General features: G+C 38.1%; 1 protein-coding gene across 1 annotated transcript in view; it reads left to right on the top strand.

Moving 5' to 3' along the window:
- The window catches only part of OXCT1 (3-oxoacid CoA-transferase 1), an 80272-nt gene extending 61474 nt beyond the window's left edge, over positions 1-18798 (top strand). The window contains exons 14-17 of the mRNA XM_069880116.1: positions 2828-2917; positions 7551-7631; positions 9493-9594; positions 15600-18798. Coding sequence (XP_069736217.1) covers positions 2828-2917; positions 7551-7631; positions 9493-9594; positions 15600-15635 — 309 coding nt within the window. The 3' untranslated portion in view covers positions 15636-18798. The remainder of the gene's footprint in view (positions 1-2827; positions 2918-7550; positions 7632-9492; positions 9595-15599) is intronic.
- The last annotated feature ends 3840 nt before the right edge of the window (positions 18799-22638 follow it).

Genomic DNA, 22638 nt, shown 5'->3' on the forward strand with positions numbered 1-22638 from the left:
TTTTCTATGAATGTCTAAAGCAATTGAGCCTTGTATTGGTTATTACTTTACACTGAAATGCCTTATCAAGTATCCAAGGGTCAACAGTTTTACTGTCTGCAATTTGCCTTCTTCAATAAAATAGAAGTAAAAATTAACACAATATTTTTAAGTGAAATGTGTAGTTCCCACTTCAGTTAGTATCCAGCACTATAAACCTAATTTAGTTTTTTTTCAGAGATTTCACAGTAGAGGTGGTTGTGACAAGTGGTCTTCAGGAGAAAATGTCTGTTTTTATGACAAGCTGCCTATTACATGCAATAAGTGTTCAAATAAAGCAGCCTGACATGTCAGATGCAATTAAACACACAATTAAAATTTCAAAGAAATGGAAATTGCTTGTTACTTGTAAATGTGCGGTGGTTATAAATATCAGAACTGTTTGGGTCTGAATGCTTATCCTAGGCAAAACTGAACAAAATGTCTTTTGGGCATCACCTTTTAGTCTTGAGCATTTTAATTCAAATTTAGGATGTAGCTATTCCCTATGCCAGTATGGTATGGGGAAAAGTGTAAGTTGTAGGTGCATTGTAGGTGCATGGAGACAGATGTAAGACTTTTCTGGTTTGGATATTCATCAAAATAAAAGCATATAATAACCTAGCTATCTGGAGTTAATGCTTAATTGATTTGCTTTACCAGGCACCCTGCAGCATTGAGTATCTTTGCCTGAAGAGGAGGAGCAGATTTAAAGGTCCCTAAGTCCCTCTCTTCAACTTAACTTGCATTTTCCTGCTTTTGTGTATGCAAGGGGGTGAAGTCTCTGTCCTGACTGGCAGCTTCTTTGGCAGTAGATTTGTAGTTGTCCTTCATCAGTACTTATTTCTTCAGATATTTCCTTATTACTGTAGGTCTTTACTAATTCATAGAACTAAAAGGCCTGGGAAATGAACTAATGGCATTGTCAGGTCAGGTGTATTGATAGCATAATCCTCAGTGCAAACATAGTCTGAGTTACTTGGGAGATAATTCATCATCTTCAGCTACCCTGCATTATCTGCGTTTAACCCCTCCCAGGAAGTGTTCAAGGCCCTGCTGGATGGAGCCTTGAGCAGACTGTTCTAGTGGGAGGTGTCCCTGCCCATGGCAGGGGGGTTGGAACAGGATGATCTTTAAGGTCCCTTCCAGCCCTCGCCATTCTATGATTCTGTGATTTTGTCAGTGAGCCTCTGGCAGGTTGTTGAGAGGTCACTGCAGTCTCTTTAAGAGCTCTGTAATTCCAGGTAGGATGGAGAATGATCTGAGCAGTGCCATGAAATTAAAGACAGAGATAAAACCTCTCATTCCTTTTAGGTTTGTATTTGCAAAGAAATATTTAGCAGTAATTTTAATTAATGTATTTAATATTAGATATTAATCTGACCTGAGAAATTCCAGAGGGTTTGTTTATAGATGTAAGAAGGCATGATTTATTCTTTGCTGTGCAAATCGTATGAAAATATGATCTTGGAGGGGGCATATGTGCATGTGTTCCTTTCATTATGGTCAAGAGACCAGTAAGTTGCTGGCCTGGCAGCTTAGTGGGATAGACCTCTTCCATATGTTTTATGTCAGTGGACAATAGGTACTGTTACTAGTAAGGGAGTGAATCACATAGCTAATAAAAAGAAATATAAGTGAAAACCCTTTATACTAGGAAGTTTTCTAGTCAGTTAGCTGTATACTTTTAGGTTTTATTTATAAAACATTGTGCATTATATTACTGTCCATACTTTATTTTATTTACAAATAATAACCAGGTAAAATAAAGCAAGTACAGAATTCTTGAGACAGAAATTAATTTGTATTAATCTGGTAAAATTCCTTGCCTTGTGTTTTCTATTAAACTACCCTATCATGCATGTACCTTGATGTACCACTCCCATTTCTGTCCACCTCGCCAGCTCTGGAGTGGCATATGAGGTTGTTGCCTTGTTTGTTTTTCAGGGCCTAGAGCTTGTTGTCCGAAAATGACTGCTCTGCTCAGACTGATAGACTTGTATTTATGGTCATTTACTGTCAGAAGTTCACCAGGTCTGGACCTCTTACCTTCCGAGATCAGATACGTTCAATTTAAGGTGGTGGAAGCAGCAGGTGGGGGCAGCTTTACAGAGAGTAGATGTTGACGTAGTTGAACACCGAGCCACAGTATAGCTTCTGTGATAAAAGGTGCAATTCTGACACTCTTTAAGAGGAGAATGAGTCACAGAGGCAGAAAGCATTGCTTCTTTTGAGTGACAAAGAGAAGTGAATACTGATGCACATTCATTCATTTGTCCATGTTCTGAAATGACATCCACAGACATCTGGAATAGAACAAATAGATCAGTTTGTACTGATACAGTGATAAGAGCCCATGGCTTTCTAAACTGGCAGGTGGGGAGTACTCAAATGTTCTGGTTGTTACATTTCATAGGCAGAGTTTTCTTTGAGGAAGTAATGATATTTCTCTTGACAGGAGAATGAACAGTTTGCATTTCTAATGCTAGAACAGTTGGAAGTAAATTTATCACGCCTTAGTGTCAGGGCTTCTGTTAAGACCTATGCTACTACTCAGCTTTAAGTTAAACCCCAGGGCACCAGCCATGGCAGTGGATCCTTATTCTACTCGTGATTCTTCTGTTTACATCATACAGAGCCTAGAATGAGACAGCTGTTTTTGCTCTAGTGAAGCTCTGTTAGCTTTTGAATATAGTGGCAGTGAAATAGGTGCAGGAAAAGGTGAATATCATGTCCTGTAATTCCAGGCAGTAAGCTCCTTTTTTTTAATGCTGAACATGTTACATTTCCATTAAAAATTTAATTTTAGGGTAAGATGGTGAAAGGCATGGGGGGTGCCATGGACCTGGTATCAAGTGCGCAGACCAAAGTGGTTGTTACCATGGAGCACTCAGCCAAGGTAAGGCTCAGCTGCTTCTTTCTAAATAAGAGTTTTGTCCCGTACCAAAAAAACAAAGAAGAAAAAAAGACATCTTAAATTCGTTGTGCTGCGTTGTGGGGATTTGATAGTTTTGCTGTTAGTTATTATGGAGGTGCAACAGGAGGCTAGGTTAGTATGGTTCCTTTCCTCTTGTAAGTGAATAATTCACCATGAAATATTAACTTAATGTTTAAAAGCTGTATACGGTTTTTAGTTACTTCATGCAAATTTAATGAGTGGCAATTGCCAGAGCTACAGCACTTGCTATCCAAAAGATATTTCTCTTCACCTTAGAATGATTTGAGAAATGAGGTTTGCCGGGGTTAAATACTTGTTATGATAGAGAGGTATTTGCCTCTGAAGTTGCCAGTCAAATTGGTGCTGACAGATTAATAAACCAGATCTTTTTGGCGTAATGAAATGCGGGCTGCCTTACATCATTATGTGATAGAGTTTGATCTAGAGACTTCTTTGTTTGGGGTTTTATGGATATAAACAGCATCCCACAGAAGGTCATAGGAAACTTGTAATCTGAAACTTCTAAAACAGGAGTGGCTGTGAGAGAGAAGTATGGACTGACTATGAGAAAAATGGACTGCTGGACAAAAGTCTCTGTTTTCAGAGAATTATACCAGGTGTTTTTAAAATAATTTTTTTAAAAATTTCTGTGTTTCTGTTATTCCAGATTTGTTAGATGCCTGCAATAAGAATTAGTTGTTTATTGTTCAAGATAATATCCCTGTCAGAATATGTAAGGGGAAAACATAAAGAATTTACATGGTAAACTGTAGTAAATATGAAAATAGGAAAGCTAAGTATATTAACAGTTGTGTGTTTTTTAAATGTGATTTGAATAATGAATTTTCACTTAAAAAAAAAAGTTGAAAAACATCATAATTTCACAGTTTGGTAACAGAACTGAGCCTGACCCAATAGATTTTGCATGTATATGTGTAAATAAGTAAACAAAAAGCAAATTCATCTATATGACTCGCATACCTATCACAGCCTTCCCAAAATGGATATGCAGTTGTGCATTTGCTTAGACACAAGCTTCAGGTATTAATGTGATCAGAGTAATATGCTAAATTTCTAATTACTGTGGAATTTAGTTAAGGCTCGGAGTCCACACACAGTGTAATTATTCATTCTGGTTTTCTTCTTGAAAGTATTATTACTAAAAATTGTTTTTCACTATGGTGTTTGAAAGTTGTTTGCATAATGGAAACAGAGCTAGGTTCACTGTTAGAAATAGCTCAGGCATAGACAATAAATTTATTAATATTCTTAATACTTCGATATATGCATATATAAATCGGATTCTTATGTACTCGGTGTGCATGCATACAGAGCCATTTACAACTTTTATAAATTATTTCCCCCGCATTTGTGAGAAGGCACAGCAAAACTATTTTATTCTTGTTTTAAAATGGATAGTGTTCTTGGCCACTCTTTCATCTTGCCTAGTCTCTTGTTGTGGTCTCCTTCTTGTTTGCTCAGGAGTGAAGGTGATAAAATATGGAAATCTAATGTTCGGAAGTCAGAAGCTGCTGCTATGCATTTTCAGGTTGTCCTCTTTTTTTTTTTTCCTTAGTACGCAACCAAATATGGCACCCAGCTCTGAAAGTCAGCAGCCATTTACTGGGATGACTGCTTTTTACAGAGCCAATTTTATATTCACACCTTTTAATTCTTTACACCGAAGTTTTTCTCACAAACTCATTTAATCTGTATCTGTGCATCACAGGAACAATCTTTTGTCCTGCTGAAAGCCCAGTGTGCTACTGAGTGAAGGAAATGTCTGCACATACTGTGACAACCTGTTGTGTCTGCTGGCTTTAAAGTACAGGGGCTTTTATGTCATCTTATTCCAAATAAATAATAAGAAATCTATCATTAGATGCCAAAATCTCCTGTAAATCAACAGTCAACAGGACTTATGGATGGGAGTACTGTGGAAGTGTATAGGATATACACAGTACCTGCAGTGGACATGTTCAAGAGTTGCTGAACAGGTAGTTCTTGCAGTAATTTTGGTCTGATTTGTGATCTTATGATGAGTCATTTAACCCTTTTCAAGTTTTTTGTATAGAAAGGCTGAGTCCTTGAGGTGCAGGCAAAATGTACATAAGTCTGAGTGTACAACTAATATCTATCTTAACATTCAAACAAATACTCAAAGAATTTTCCTCTTTTTGGATGCTGATATACAGTATATTACAAATAAAACAAAATACTCTCTGCCCCTATTATTTACATTTTTTAATTTCTTAAAATTTTTTGTGTAGTGAAAAAGAAAGGTGACAACAGGAGTTTAGTTTTGCAGAAGACTCTTTAGCTTAAGAAATGCTATTGAGGAAGGGGAATATAGAAGTACATAAAATAATAAGAGCAAGGAGAAGTTGAATACAGAATGGCTAGTCACTGCCTTATAAAAGAGGAAGGTGTAGCCAAGTGAAATTGACAACCAGCTTGTTTAAAACAAGAAGAAGCACTTTTATAGCCAGCTAATGTAGTTGTGGGTGATGGGCAGGATGGTGCAGGAGCTCAAAGAATTAAGTTTATATGAAAGGGACTAAACTGTTTCATGAGGTGAAATTCTTCGGTAACAACTAAGTAGCATTGTCCAGGAGCAGTCTCTAGCTCAGGAAATCTGTACATCACAGCATGCCAGGAACCAGGAGGACATATCCATGGAATGATGGATCCATTTTTGCTCTATATACTTAGCCCACTGTGAGACAATTGGCAAACGGACCTTATGTCTAATTTGTTATGGTATTTCTTAATGTGGTTTTTTCTAAATTTTTTTTTGTCATAACCATGAAGAAAAGTAATAGAAAGTAAGGTTGTTATTTAATCTCTAAGTAGTCACTGTGCCTCTGTGCCTAATCTGCTAAATACTAGGAGAAATAAGTCAAGCTCTTACCTCTATACCATCATTGACATGTTTTGCAAAACATAGTAAAGTAACGGCTCATAATTGTTCCGTGTGAAATAGTTGTTTATGCCATTCACAACAATAGAATGGAAGCTAGCTCTAAGTACTTGCATTTGGCCATGATTGAAACATGGAGCACTGAATTGCAGACTCCTTTCTATCAGTGCGTTGTGGAAGATTAAGGACATTTTTATTCTTCAACAACAGATTTTTTTATTTAAAGCAGGCTAAAACACGTTAAGATTTTAGCATCTGCACAACATTTTTTTTCCTTTATCTGAACAAAGCCCATATCAATTCAGACAGTAAAAATCCATGCAGTTCTATTTGGATTCCTATTCTGATAGTGCCCTGATTGATGTCTTCCAAAAGACACCTTTAATACCCATTCGTAATACAGTAATCCTCAACTCAGTTCTTAAGAAGCTGGAATATATCAGTTCTCAGGGTCACAGAAAACATTCAAGCTGTCACCTCTGAAATTCCATGCGTTTCAATCTCAGTCAGGTACCAGTAAAAGATACTTCATTTCATACTGCTGAGAAGCATACCTGATGTGTTACTGAAGGTATTGCAAATAGCAGAGATTAATATTGGCTCTTGGGCAAAGTGTTGCAGTAAGGTCCTCTGGATGGATGAGAGATAAATAGATCAATCAAAGTTAACACTATCACTAGAAATTATTTTCACTAACAGTGGGTGTGTTTCATCAGAGTAGTTGCATCATGACAGATGTGGATTTTGCCAGCAGAATTAAAATTATGATGAGCAGTTCTCCATAGAAAAAGATCAATCCAAAAGGGCATGGATTGCTCATTTTATTATCACTCAAGAGTCAAAAAGGCTGAGTGATGTTTTCTGAGTTTATATTAGCTCTTAAGGTAGACTGATGACATGCTTAACAGAAAATTGATAATTAGATAAAAAAATAAAATCATGATAATGGGAGAAGTGTGCACTTAATGCTATCTATGTAAAATACCTACAAATACTGTCTAAAAATGTAGGGATCCATCTCTTTTATATCCATTCAGAGTTCTTGCAGACTACATTTAGCAGTATGTAAAGCATTTGTGAACTCCTATTTGAAAAATTGTAAAAAAAAAAAAAAGGAGAAAAAAAAATGAAGGAAAAAACCAAAAAAACTTTCCACCCAAACCTTACACGGTCAGCTTCATGTCAGAAGCTGTATCTTCTCATTAGCTAGTTTTTTTCCCCGGAATTTAGAGTACCTGGTATTTGAAGCCCCAGAAAAGGGAGTATCTTAAAGTAAATGCGATTTTTTATATATACATTTTCTTCTACTATATTTGCATGCTAATGTGTTCTGTTGAAAACACAGATAATGTAACTTCTGTTTATCATGGGAAGGTGTGCATATTGAACTCATGTCTTAGTCTGCTTTTGGGCTTTCCTGGAGATATAGAGGGAATGGGAAATTAATGTGTGTAAAAAACTAGAATTACTCTTGTCAGAGCGTGAGTATGCGCTTGAGGTCTGGGCATCTGAAATGCCTGCATATATGTCTGACCCTGCACATACCAGTTGTGATAAACAATTAACACTGAATTGCTACAGATGTAGTTTTCCTTTTTTGTGTACCTATTTGAATTCCAAATAAGTTGTGTTGGTTTTGAAAATTAATGTTTGCCTATATATTGTTAAACACAGGGCAATGTCCATAAAATCTTGGAAAAGTGCAGTTTACCACTTACTGGAAAGCAATGTGTAAACCGCATCATCACAGAGAAGGTAAAATACTTTTCTTGAATCTTTGTCAATACTTCCCTCCTCTATCCTTAAGAAAGGGCACTCAATAAAATTAGTAAAGCTTAGTAAAATTGAAAATTATATTTGGTATCTGTTGCCAATGAAGGGCAAAGATTCCCTTGGGGTTCAATCCCAGAGGTCAGAAGGCTCCTACTTTTTCTTTAAGAGCTTTGACTGTTGACATCTAGCATACTGGACCGTGCTCTTACACACCTTCAGAACAAAGATGCCACGCATGAGAAGTATGTGAAGTGTTTATCTCCTTGTTTTTCCCAAAGTATTCCTGAAAATTTGCCATATGAGATACAAATCCTGAAGTACAGTTGTGCTCACAGCTCATTTCTTTTTCTGTAGAGCAACAACTGTGTAGCATGTATATGTCAAACAATTGGCATTTTTCTTGCTGTATACTACAGACTTTTTCAGAGAAACACAACCTATGACTGTATTGGGGCTTCATTTCTTTTGTCCTTCCTTGATTCCATTTGTGAAGCAATTTTCTCTAGTGCAAGTAAATGTGAGCATCTGATATTGGTTTTGCTCAAAGTACATTAGTGGATCTTTTCAGCAAAGGATAAGTGACTTCAGGTTTTTGCTGTAATCATACTCCTTTTATTATCAATGTTTAGATTTTTAAGGGCTTAGAGTAGTCCCTCTGTGAGCTATCTGTCATACTAAGTAGAATGCATCAAAGGTGCTGATGTAGAATTTGCTTTCTGCCAGTGGTATATTGCTACTGTAACTTAAAAGGGTTTTTTCTCCACAAAGTAAGGGAAAATAAATGGAAATGTGGAAGCATTTCTAGTTTTCTACTAACTAGCCCTATACAAATGTAACGTACAAAAAAAAGGAGACTGAACAAGGACTGATATAAAATTTTAAAAAACCAGAAATTTCTCTTAAGAGTTACCACTTGTCAGATCTGGTTGCTTTATTAGGAGTTGACACAAACCTGCAATAGTACTTACCTGCTGTTGCAAATTCTGCTTCCTTTCTAGCTTGTTAGTGTGTGTGTTCCTTATGCCCAGCTTCTTAGAGGATCTATTATTTTTCAGTCCTTTAAATTGGTCTCAGGTAGCCAGAGGACAGCTGAACATTGGTATGCCTCTGTGATGAGCTAAAGACTTCACTTGCATTTCAAGTTCAGTCCTCACTGGTCTTTTACTAAAGTGCACATAATTTTACAGGTGTTTTTATTTGACATGCTTGTGAGCCCTAGAAGTGAAAAGCATATCTAATGAAGACATCAGAAAGAACTGCCTTTGCCTCTTTAGTCACTTCCTCTGGTCTTTCTATTAATAATACAATAACAAATCTTGGTTTCTATTGCTAGCTTCTGAAAAGACTATAATTTGCACTGGGTGTCCAATAGCTATTTGAGAAGCTTATAATCTGGCGAAGGTGGTCAGCCGCTCTTTACCTCTCTGCTGGCCTAATAACTAAATAGAAGAGTTAGAAATCCATTGTCTTTTCCTGCTTGCTTTCATGATTGCTCTTGGCGAGCATTGTCTTGTAGCAAAGAATAACTCAGTCCTTTCCTTGGACCTCACAGTTCTCACTAGGTTGGAAGAGGAGGCATGGTCCTCATTTCATGCACTGAAGAACAGTTGCACATTTTTCCCACAAAACTTAACACATCTCATATTTTAGATTCTTCAATTAAATATAGCAGAAATCATTACTGGTCAGTCAGAGAAGTGAAAAATGAAACCAATTGGTAATGGCATCTTTTGTTACTGAGGGAATGCTGACCACTTCAGCACTTCATTTTCTACAATATTACTACTTACATACTCATTCTCTGATAATAAAAAATTAATTGTGTGCTCTTTTAACCTGACAGGCTGTGTTTGATGTGGACAAGAAAAAGGGGTTGACCCTTGTCGAAATCTGGGAAGGACTGACAGTGGATGATATCAAGAAAAGCACTGGCTGTGACTTCACAGTAAGTCATCTTACAAACAAATGTAGTTAGTCTCCTGTTAGAACAAATATTCTCTACAAATACTCACCACATGAAGGCTTGTAGATGCAGTAAGTTTCCTCCTTATAAGTGAGGGCTGCGTGGAATGCCTGTAGAATTTACAGTTAAAAAAAAGAAGGTAATTTAGGCCTAATGCTTAATCTAGTATGATTATATTGGATGAGTTAGAAGCTAGGAAATCGAGAAGAGATGGAGAAATGACTAAGAGTGGAAGGGCAATGTTGAAAGGGAACTGTTATGATGCATTGAGGAGGAGAGCTGATTCATTTCTGAAAGGTGGACAAATATTTATTTTTCTGTTGTACAAGTTAGTTTACCTAATTCTCTGTTGCTAAGTTTTCCTCCTATCTTTAGGTGGGGTTTTCTGAATCTTTTCAACAGGGGTAACTACACAGATCCACTCTGTGTTACTAGTGTAAATCAATTAAACGCTTTACTGCTGATATCTTTGCTTTTTCTCTCTCATTGCCTTGTACAAATGAAACTTATGCTCTGCATTGATCCAGAAAGCCACTGCCTTTTGACCTTCACATTCATTCCTAAGTCTTATTTAATGTTAACACAAAACTGGCTTGTTAATGGAAAGCTGTAGCACACTAGATCGTAACTGATTGTGTCTGTGTGGTTGATAACAAATACAGATGGCCTTCTCCTACATGCACATTATGCATTTTTTTTTTCTTCTGTCTTGAGAGGCCTTTCAGGTCATGTCAGCCTTCCTTTGGCAGGGGCAGCAAGTAACACATACAACTTGTGCTGTAAAAATAGTTGGGAATATTTGGTAAGGAAGTGCAATACTCTTTCTCTTTGCAGGGTTTCATGGTAGGGGTAGGGCAAGTGACTGAAAGACTGCAGAGCAGTTAGTATGAGAGTTTCGTTATTAAGTCATTGAGCATCCTGTGGGCAGTGAGTAAAACTTTCTGCACAATGAGCCAGTTGAATTTAATTCGTTCTCTGTGTCCATAAGAGAGCCATTGTGATAATGAAATATGATCGTAGGTGTTTTTCTTGTGGAATTTTAAATATTTTACATAGAGAGCTGTTCGATTCTGAAAATGAGTTTGTTTAGCTGAGAACAATTGTTTGGTTAAAGATGAGTGACCTGCAACTGAAAAGTGCAGCAAACTCTACAAAATTACTTTGCTCCATTATTAATTTTCTGTGTAACATCTTATGGAAGGTGATGTTATTATTTAATTTGTTATGGAAGCTACCTTCCATATTCAGTGTTCCTGTGTTGAAAAGGAATCATTCAGCTTCTGACTATGGTTTAGGAAAATATGATAAATTTTTTAAAACTTCTGTAATGTCAGGACTTCTATTTCCTTGGCTCATCAGCCTGTCAAACAGCTAGCATCCTTTTAGCTTTGTGTGTACTGCAGTCAGTCACTTTGATGGTTCTTGTATGTTTAATTTGGGGGTTAACTTCATGATAAATTGAAGGTGCCATGTTTAGTAAGCATGTTTAGTTAGTAGACTAAAGAAACTAAAGGAAAGGACTTTGTTGTCAGAAGACGCTGGTCCTTACGTGTTCCAAACCTATTTGTCTGAAAGGAGTTGGTTTCTTTGTGGTTCAGGTGACCAATACATATGTGTTTAAATGAGCGTGTGTTACCCAAACTAAAGTCCAGCATCCTGTGCTCAAGCCAGTGAAAGAAAAAATAACCAAAGAATTCAAGGAAAGTGATAAGCTTAAAATGATAAGTAGGTTCATGGCGGTTATGATAAGGCAAGGTCAAGGACCAAAGAAAAGATTAGAAGCACTCACTGTTCCTTAGTGTTTTCCCATCCTGTCAATGTCACAAAGGACTAGTGAACATTTTGAATTTTTAGGATAGCCTGAAGTTATCAACTGATGGGAGGTTTTGCAACCATGCACCATCTAGATCTCTGAGATCTGTCTCATTGAGATCAGAAGACAGTTTACAGGCACCATTTCCTGGTTCTCCAGAAGGCAAACTCTAGCGCAGTCAGCTTTGTTCAGCTGCTGTGGTCATGCATGAAATCACACACTGCACTGAAGGAGCTGTGGGCAAAGCATTTACCTCTGCCAGGCTATGTGTGTGGGTCAGCATTACCCACTAATTGGTAGTTCCAAAAGTGCCTGAAATCTCCATGTCACTGCAGAATGGGAATAATGAACCACGAAGAACGCTGCTCCTTCCTTCCTTCCTTCCTTCCTTCCTTCCTTCCTTCCTTCCTTCCTTCCTTCCTTCCTTCCTTCCTTCCTTCCTTCCTTCCTTCCTTCCTTCCTTCCTTCCTTCCTTCCTTCCTTCCTTCCTTCCTTCCTTCCTTCCCAACCGTTACATAATATTGGATATTTGATGAGCTGATTTCCAGATATAGCGAACACCTGCTAGATTTGGACTTAAGAAAATAAGAGATTTGAGCATTGTGATAAGCAGTTATTCCCCATTTCAGGACTATGCCTCAGGCTTTCTTGCCAGAGTAACAATTGTGCTTGTGATTATTTATGTTCACTTATGAATGAGAGGTCTTATTCTTGTTTATATTAGTGATAAGAACTTCAGTGAAATTGTATTGCTACAGTATAAGCATTTTTTTAGATCATATTGTTTTGCTACTTTGAAACTGAATTCATGGGTGGAAAATAAGGAGTTGACCCTTTATAGCAGCTTTTTTCAGTGGCTACAGTGAATAGGTTGAACTAAAACATTTCTCTAGGTTCATTACAAGTAAGATTTTAAGAAATGACTGTACCTTTATATATAACTGTCTGTCCCCATGCAGACTACTCCATTTTTGGAGAGGATAACTTTGTAGCCTGTATGGCTTTCTTTGAGACACATTTGGCTATACAGTCCTGTTTTCACAGTCTGCTTACTTTTATGGGAAAACATCTCCTAAAGGACATTTGCAACAACAAAATGTCAAAGGAAATGTGATTTAGAGGCAATAATCTTCATTATAGACTGGCACCATGTAAAAAATAAACAAATTGCCCTCGATTTTACTGTGCTGTGAAGACAAATTGTTGGCTTATCTTGCATGCTTAAATCAGATTTACCGCTGCCCAGCATATAGATCACCTTGGCAGGTAATCTGTTTGGGCTTGTACTGGTTTACACTGTTGATGAGACCATGAGAGAACAGACTGAGAAACATACTTCTGCAGATGTATTTCGTTATAGAAATAATCAGGATAAGTCTGTCTGGGTAACATTTCCCCTTCACTTTTTTTTTCTCCCCTTAATCTAGAAGCTTGGTTTTACAGAATGATCTTGAAAGATAACATGGAATTTAGGAAAAGCATCTGCTGAAGAAAGATTTAAGTAGTTGAGTAGTGGTTGGCTAGTGTATATTTAAACAGAAACTAACTCTCTAAGTTTGAGGCAGTGAGTACAGAATAATAGAGGATTTGGTCTTATTTCCCAGAAGTACATTTTCCTTTGGGGAAACAGGCTGCTACAGGATTGAATCCATTTTTAAATGGATGTTGCATTTTAGCCTGATCAATCACCCCCACTGCAAAAGTCATAATAGGAACAGATTTTTGAAAAAGTAGCTGATGCTGGAATTGTGGGGGTTTTCATCTGCAGTTTCAAATAACTAGGAATTAGCAAGGGATAAGCAACTTCTATTATTTTAACAAATATGCTTACATTGATTAGAATCATAGGATGGTTTGGATTTGAAGGGACTTTAAAGATCATCCAGTTCCACCCCCCCGGCTGTGGTGGGACACCTCCCACTAGATTAGGTTGCTCAAAGCCCTATCCAACCTGGCTTTGAACGCTTCCAGGGAGGGAGCATAGTTATCTTTGGGGTTTTTTTTGAGGGGCTGTTTTTACGTTTTTGAACAATAACTTGCTTTTGCATACTTGATAAGGTCACTGGAGTTACTAGAACTCAGCATCATTCAGAATCAAGCCTTGAAACTGCTTACTATAAAAAAACCCAAACAGATAAATAAGCATAGGTCTGTTTGTGTAGTTGAAAAGGGTAGCTGGGTATTGGAAATCAGAGAGTCAACAAGCTTGTATTGCAAGGAGTCCCTGAGGCTATGTGTCCTCTTACCGGTTCAGAGACTGTATGCAGGGCTGCTGAGGCAAACTGCTTCCAGCACACTTACATGTTCAATGTTACCAAAATATTTTGAAGTTTCCAAGATAAGCCTTTTTTCCTGTCATTGAAATAATATTAACATGTTTTTTGGGAGGTACTATAAGAAGCTTGTAACTCTGTGTCTGCCCACTGTAAAATAGTCCTCATTAAGCACATTCAGTCCTTATCAAATGCTGTGCTCTTAGCACAGGATAATACTGAATTAACTGACTCTGCTGGGACTTAAAGCAGTGAGCTCAGGGGGCTTTCTGTATTTCAGACTTGATTACTCCTCGTTTTCCAAGCACAAACCATCCCTTTTGTTACGTTAGCATTTTTCTGCTCATTTAATCACATTTATTTAGAGAAACAGTTGTATTTGGGTCCAGTTCTGAGTGGTGCTGGGCTCTTGCCACCTCTGTTATCTTCAACAGGCATTGTGGCACTTCAGCACTCACGGGGATCAGGCCCTTTCTGAAGCGGATGATGGTACACAGAAATGAGAGCTATTAGCATCAGATGTGCAGACATTACATTTAACATAATATGCTCATTCAAATGTAAAACACTTGAGGTTTTGATGGCACCAAAATCTACCACAGCAGAAAAACAATAATCTCCATAATTGCCTTTTGTCTTTATTTGCAGAATACAGATTTTAATGGTGCTATCTTAATCCTCCAGTTTTTGCCTTTGCTTCAGTGTAACCATCCCTGGGTGAGGCAGAAATAGGCCCAAATTAAATGAAGCACTTCGAGTCAGAAATGCTGAGACATTTCTGGACCTAGTCCAGGAATGCTGGTGCACTCGGGGAATTTCTCCAGCTCCTCTTCTCTTGTACCTATTACATCCATTTATTTTCCTAGTTCAAATGCAACTTTGAAAAGTCAATGAACGGGTTGCATCCACTGAAAACATTTCATTAGCGTTTGATACATCAAACACACTCTTCATGAACTAAGCTTTCCTTGGTGGCTTTTCTCATAAGGTTGTAAGCGATGATAAGTAATAGCTGGAGGAAGGAGAATGTAGAAGTATGACTAGTACAGGAAATACAGCCCTGTACCTCTAAAAGAAAGAGGCTTTACTGCTTGGGAAGGCCGTTGTATGTCATTCTTTCATGTGTTAGCCTGACTGGTATAGCTAAATGAAAAAGATGGCAGAAGGAATATGGTATGTGATGTTTCAGTGGAACACTAGAAGCCAGACAACTGTTTAGCATCCTGAACAAGTAAGATTACATGAGTTATTTTTTATCTTCATTCCGGGATGCTTATTTAAATAGGGCTGGGAATTGGAGATATGTAAAGACGCTTGGATATGTCTATGGAGAGCTCCTCTTCTGGGTATTTGTGTAGACTGATGGTTAGGGTTCATCCAAAGGTTAAACATTGCTCCCATTTACACCTTCCTTCCTCATCTAGTTTCCAACTTAGGCCTATTGTGTTTTATGTTTGGTCTGCTGGATATCTTATAATATCACTAATTTATTTTCGCAAATAAATGAAATAAAAACAATAGAATATGTAAGAGTGTTCTTACACAAAAATGAATGTGAAGGGAAAAGGTAAGTTTTAAAAAAGTAAAATTAAAAGTATTGAACTATATCATCACATTCAGCTCCCCAAATTTAATCTGCTTACACTCTTAAATTGATAACCCAACTCAAAATAAATTATTTTAGAGGCTGGATACTAGCATCACACATATCTTGTATTCCTGCATTACAAAATTTAGTTGTGGGATTGTTTATCTTTGAAATACCGCAAATACATCAGTTTAAGTAAATGATGTGTCTCTAGTCTTCAGTAGCACACAGTTGTTAGAGGTGGAAGTGAATGATGGGTTGTACTGCTATATCTATATGCCAACTGTTGTGTTTTTTACCTCCTTTTTGCTAGGTTTCACCAAAACTGATGCCAATGAGGCAGATTTAAATATGAAATACAGATTGGGCTTGACTTGCCAGAAGGCTTCTTTCCAAATGGGAGCTCAGTGAAGAGAAATCAATGACTGTTTTGCAATTTTACTTCTGTCTTTTTTTTTTACAAGGGCTTTGTAAGTAGTGTGCAGATAGTTAAACTCAGGTTGTGACTATGAGTCTAAATTGTATTTTACTTTCATAACCTTACCAGTTTTAATGGAAGGGTGAATTCATTCCCTGAATTTTGAACAATGTTATACTAAATGTTAATGAACATTGTCAAAAAAATGCCTTGTAGTCTCCCTGCCTAATACTACACTTTTTACACAGGTTCAGAAAATGACCATGCAAAACTTGCCTCTGCTTTGTCTAAGTAATTAAACTTACACATCTCTCCATTTTTCTGGAACTGTAGCACTTATCATACCCATTCTCCTGTGAAGATGTGGGGATTTTTCTGGAGGGGTCTACAGCAAATGTATGTAGCAGTAGAGAGGTACCAAGAGTATATAGACTTCCCTTACCCTGAACTTTTTAATGAGTCTCTGACAAAACTGTTTATACCAGTGGGAGTAATTGAGTCCTAGCCCTGAATGTATATGCTGTTTCCATGATGTGTGTCTGTTGGAATTAAAAAGCTGACACTTCTCCAAGTCCAACTCTGTATGTAAGTCATACAAACTAAAATGGGGCTATCATGAAAGAAGTAGATGAAAAGGTTTCTGTCCCCATGCAGACAACTGGTAGACACACTGTTGTCCCACGCATATCACTCTTATGCTCTTATGCTCCATAAACCCTGATCAAAAGCAAATGAAGATTGTTTCTGGAGTGGTCTGTGCTGCTACTGTTACACAGAGAAACAGGGGAAGAGAATGTTGTGGGCACTTGGAAGATTTCTTCTGAAGGGAATACAGTTAGTTGAGGGTACAGTTAGTTAAGGGATCACCATTTGCTGATCAAGGCATCGTCAAAAACTAAAAGGTTTAGAACCCAAACTCATAATAGCTAGAATTAATGCCGTGAGGCAATCAAAATGAAATGTCATTCGCTCATACTGGTTCTGATCTTCAATAAAGATCTTCCTTTCCCTCTTATTAGTTTCAAAACAACTGTTATTTTTGCAGATAGGTAATATGAAAGCATTGGATCTTACATCCCAAATCCGCACTATATATCTTTATTATACAGAGCGTGAATCGACTGGAAAATATAGTGTGCTCTTCAAGTGTAATAGTTTCTGTAACTCATATGAATAGGAACATTTAAAATCACAAGTGCTTCCCTTTCATGGGACAGTTATAAAATCTGTCATTATCCATACATGGGTTTTATAGCAATAAAAACTGTTCTGATTAGGAAGATTTACTCTAAACAATTCTTTTATAATCTCTTGTCAATACCAGAAAAGGGTACTCTTCTTCTAACAGAGGAATAAACAAAATGCCTTTGTAAAGCACTTTTATGCTAGTACAAAATTACTCCCATAATACTAAGTTATATGGCTTGAACTCATGGGTGGTAATGTGTGGTATAGCCTGAATGTTTAGGCAAGACCTGATGCTAAGCCCACGAGAAACAAACGTGTTATACAATGACTAGTGGTAATTTAATGATAAAGCATACTGGTTGATAGATAGTTTGCATGCAAGATTTGAAACTGCATTGATCAAAGTGCTCCAGAATATCTTAATCCAGGAATAGCACAAGTTACTTTTTACCTAGCTTTAGTTTTCACCTCATTTCTCTATTTTGGTATATTCCCTATGTTATTCACTCATTCCAATCAAGTAAGTTTCTTAAGATTTGGCTGTTACTACTGCTGTGGAGGTGGGGTGAAGTTCTGCTCACAAAGGTTTTGCCAGGAGGAGTCTGAAAACTATTATACAAAGGAAAAGAATTACTATTAAGTTATACAGAGAAAAAAAAAAGTATATTTAAATAGCTAGGGAAGTCTTAAATAAATCTGTAAATGAAATGTTGATCTGTTGCAATTGCCTGTGCTACATTAGTTGTAGGACTGATTAGTTAATTGCAGCAAACATTTACTGACAGATATAAAATACAGGAGAAGTATCTGAGGGCAGCATCAGGTGTGTGCTGCTGCTGCGAAAGAACTTTGTTTTGCTGGCATACGCACAGAAGCCATAGTTGTCGTTAATGTATGGCTACTGAAAGTCTAATGACCTAGTAATGTCTGGGAGTTCAGCACCTTGGTTTCTGAGGCAAAGAATCAGGAGCCAAGGACACCTGAGTTCAGCTTTTCCAGTTCTCCACTTACTGCCTTGAGAAATGTATCTATTCTTTCTGCCTTGTCTCATGTTGGTGGAAAAGGGGATGTCCTTCTTCCTACCTCACAGGGATGTTGTGAGGAATAACCAGCTAAGGTCTGTGCAACAGGATATTTCTTCTGTTCAGCTTGGAGATCACACTTGATCAAGAGTGTGGAAGAGTACTTGAAGACTGTCATATATGCTGAATGTTCTGTGTCTTCTCTTACTTGTATCAGTGTTAATGCAAGAGAGAAAAAGTCAATATGGTACTGAAAACTGGGGAAGAAAGGAGAACAGGCTCTGTCTGTATACAACAGTGGTGCAAATACCTGTATGTCGCACTTGAATTTTTTTAATCTTGAGGGCAATGTATTGCAGTAGAATATTAGTATTGTTTTGAAAATGTCACATGTCCGCACAAGCTAATGCAACAAGCTGCGACTCCATTTTTTTTTAATTGATTCCTAAAGCAGGATTAAAAGTTAAAACACTCCTAAGTATTTTCTTCTCTGTGGATGCAAGTGTGGTTCATATGTAAGGTATACTCTGAGCAGTGGTTGCTGTAATCACTATTACAGAAATAAGAGCCTCTCATTTCTCTTCCATCATTGATGGTATGCATGGAGGTTTATTTGGACATCACTGAGATCATCCCCTGCTTGTCAGCCCTTCACAACAAAAGTACAGTTGATGCTCTTTCTCCTGAAGAGGATGACAAATCTGCTATGTTATCACATGGGGCTTGTTTCACTTTATATTTTATTGACTTTTTGTCCCTAAAAAGCAAAAAAAAAAAAGAAATATTATAGAAAATGTAGTTGTACTGTAAACTCTTGTAACCAAATGTCTAAGTCCTTCTATGTATTTGCAAAACAATCAATAAAATGAAGGCTAAAAATTCTAGGTTTCATGTATTGTTACCATTTTTCCTGGTGTTCTGTTCTGCCATAAGAGCAGCACAAGGTTAGCTTGTGTTCACACCATCACGTCACCCCTCAGTGCATGCAAAACCCTTGAGGTCTTGGGTGAAGGTGGACAGATTTTATAAACAGAAATAATGAAGCTAATCTGGATTCTCCCGTGTTCTCTCTTCTCCCTGATGTCTGTGTTGGGTCAGTCTCAAAGATAATTATCACATTCATTTTCGTAATGTCCTGTTTTTCAATCAAGTCAAATAATGGATGACATATTTAGTCCTTAGAGAAGTTATCTTTTACCTTTTGGATTAAAATTGCTGTAGAAATAATAGCATTTGAGGTGTTAATCATAGGTGTTGGTGCACCCTGAAAACAGTCTGAGTTGACATATGAAGACAAATTCCATTAACCACCTGGTGAAAGATAAAGTAGAGGATTGCAAAGCAATGAAAATGCTTCTCTGTGGACAGTGGGGTCATCCTTCCATACATGCCATAAGGTCACGAGTACATATGTCATAGTATTTTATCTTCAGTATCACAGGAAAGCAGGTTGATGAATGTGAAGAAAAATGTTTGGACTAAGAAAAAAAACATTGATTATTTGCTCTGAAATTAAACTCTTCGTACGTGTGTATTCAAAATGCCAAAGTCTGCCACCCCTGTGAAGAGGGGTACAAGCTAATTGCCAAAAATGACTGAGGTAATACACCAGTCTTCCAACTCTAAAATCCACTCATGCAAATGTAGAAGCTGAGATTTTCCTCTGACAAGAGGAGGAATTTGGTTGCAGGCATATCTGAGCAGTTTTGTGGCATCTTCAATACCTACTGTTCATTTTACAATGTCCCATTGTTTCTTTGATGCACTGCAGTATTCTGACCCCCTTTTTGGCCCATATCCCTCTGCTGCAGCAGATGTCATAGCTCTGAATATACTTACAGTGCAGTATATGTGGCAGTTTTAATGAAAAACTTCAGGGGACAACTTAGGGGTAAAATTCCTTTATTGAATGTATTTACATAACATCAGATTTTGAGGCTTCAGCAAAGGTAAAAATAGTTGTTGCGTTTGTGTTGCAGAAATTTGCTGTGCCTGATTCACATATTTATTTACATACTTAGAAGAAGTGAGAGCATGGAAGAAATTCTTGCCTTCAAGGCCAATGTGTTCTCTGGCTCCCATGATACTTATATTTTATTTATAGTATTATTGTAATGGGTTGTAAAAACAAGTAGAACAGTACGTATTTGTGGGAGAGGTAGAAGCTAAGAGTAGAATTTATATTTTCATGCCCTTAAAGCTGTCCCCTGAGCATGCCATCCAGAGAAAAAATGTTACATTTGTGTGAAGCTGTGATAGATGTATAGACTACAGCTGCTGCAATACTTTCAGGCATTGCCGCTGCTGCTTTGCACAGGGAGAGAAGTGCCGCCCTTGATGCAGGGCAGATCATCACATTTGTCTCCAACTTGTGCTTGTATGGGATCACAAACTGGTGTACGTCCTCTTGACTGCTGCAGGGTCGTACCAAGTGTGTAGGCTTGTGCAGTTTTCGCATAGAAGTGGTACAGCTGCAACTCCTGTAAAAAAATGGCAGTGATTCTTCTTTCCCTGTATTAATTCAGCCTGGAGAGTGTTTGTAAAGGTTAAGTTCATAACTCTGCCAAGAAAGATTCAAAGCCCACGTCACTTGTGCTGGGAAAGCCCATAGCCTGCCACACTGTAATGTGAGCTGGATAAGAGAGATGCTTCAAGGGAAAACAGGTTACTTTGCAGGAAGGATTGCAAGCGCTACAGGCACTGTAAATAAAGAAGTCAAGAAAGAGCAGGAGGTGGTCACCTAGTGTGTAAGTCATTCACCCAGGCCTGAATTATCCTTTGAAGAATGCCTTTTGTTTTATTAACACGGGCTGTAAACTGCATAAGCAAATCACTCCCACTCCTGATGGCTCCCCTGCTTGTAGGCACTTCCCTGCATTAAGTCAGGTGTTTCTGGGAAGCTCAGAAGAGAACATAAAGGCAGTCACAGAAGTAGCAGGCCAAGCACTGAGAAGCCCTGGCACTTAAGAACATTGCAGAGCAGTATTTTCTCTCTTGAGATTACATTGCCTAAATTAATCTAATTTTTTAGTAGCTGCCTATGTCAATTTTTTTTAATAAGTTTGAAAATACTCTTATTTGTTATGTCAGCTGGAAAGTACGTGATACATAGGTAGAAAAGGGAATTGAAAACTTGCATAAATGTAGGGAAATCTTATTACAAGAAGCACAAGTATCTGCAGCCAGGAGGAGTATTAGTTTGTGTAAACTGAGAAAACAACATGACAAGCAAACTCATATGTTACCCAAAAGAAAATAAAGGTAAGCCATAGAAGCAGCACAGTGATATCACCTACAGAAAATATACATTAATTCTAGGACAAATTCAGTCTCATCTGTTCAGGCAGTGAGTGAATAAAGACTATAAATTAGATCCAATGCCCATATCCCGCAAAATAGGGCTTCCCCCACCCTTTTGCGAAAGCTGGCAGTATGAGCAATTAACACTTTCTCTCAGATCTGTCCAAGAATAAAGCAAGCTGTGTAAGGCCATAGCAGGCAAAGCTATCCTGTCCAATAAATATTCCTAAAAATACAAACTTTAAAGCTATAATCAGGATCTCTTGCCAGTCATTGCTGTCTAGTTCCATAAAACCCATCACCTGTGCTTCCCTCTTTCTGGCAGCCTCCTAGTCCTAAAGGAGCAGTTCCCTTTGTCCAAATTACTGCTGGGGTGTGCCCAAATTTCAGTAGTATTCCTGCTTGCCTGGGCTCATTCTCACATGAGGGCAAGAAAGCAGAAGCCTGTGTTCGTGCTTCTGAGGTGTGCCAGCTGGGGAACCAAGACCAGCAAAGCAGAGCTGGTGTGCTGTGTGCTTGGCTGGTGGCTGCAGGGGAGCACTGGTTGCTCTGGCTGCTGTCAGACAAAATGTGGCTGGAACAAATGCTGTGGGCAGAGGTTGTGCTGTGGAACAACGTTACAGAACTGCTGCTGAGTATCAGCACATCGGGTTTGCTGGGCTCTTTCTAATGCACTGCTGCTCATGCACTGTATGTTTTCTCTGGTTTTTATTTCATTTCAATTTGAAGATCACATGGATGCCTGTGTTTGAAAAACAGTAATGGTGCACTCCTGTGCGGTGGACACATCTTAGCAAAGAGCCCGGGACTGGCTACCCTAAGCCCTGGGTATAATCCTTGCTGCAACACTCCCTGGGGCAATAAGGAAGGCATCGGTCTTGGACATGACTCTCCTCAGATCTTTGATGCTCATCATGTGAGTTGTGCTTACACAGTGGCAGGGGACGGGGCTGTGCCACCACATCTGCCCGACTTGGCTGAGAATGACTCGGGTCTTCTTTGGAGGAAAAGGCAGGGCTGAGATCCAACACTGAAATGGCACAAAATTGTTCTGTGTCTTGCAGCAGAACTGGTGCTGAAGCTGTAGGTTCCAGAAGAAGATGCCCCATGTGATGTTGCTGATAATTCCTTCTTCTTCAGGCTTACAGACTCGTATTTGTTGATTCTCTGCTGCTGTATTGATTAATACCGGCATTTTCAGATTCTTTTCTTCTTCAGGCAACCTGCAGCCTTGGGGTGGGGGTGGGAGGAGAAGAAAAAGCCAACTGCATAAATCTGCTAGCTATAAAACTGAAGGATGGTGAAATTAGTCTGCAACAGCATATCCATGTTCTCATTAAGAGCAATTCAGCATTTTTAGGACATGTTAACTGCTGCAGTGCGGAGAAGAGGCTGCAGATCAATAAAAAATAAACCACAGCCTC

Source organism: Phaenicophaeus curvirostris, chromosome Z (genome assembly GCF_032191515.1).
Source record: "Phaenicophaeus curvirostris isolate KB17595 chromosome Z, BPBGC_Pcur_1.0, whole genome shotgun sequence".
NCBI classification, from domain to species: domain Eukaryota; kingdom Metazoa; phylum Chordata; class Aves; order Cuculiformes; family Cuculidae; genus Phaenicophaeus; species Phaenicophaeus curvirostris.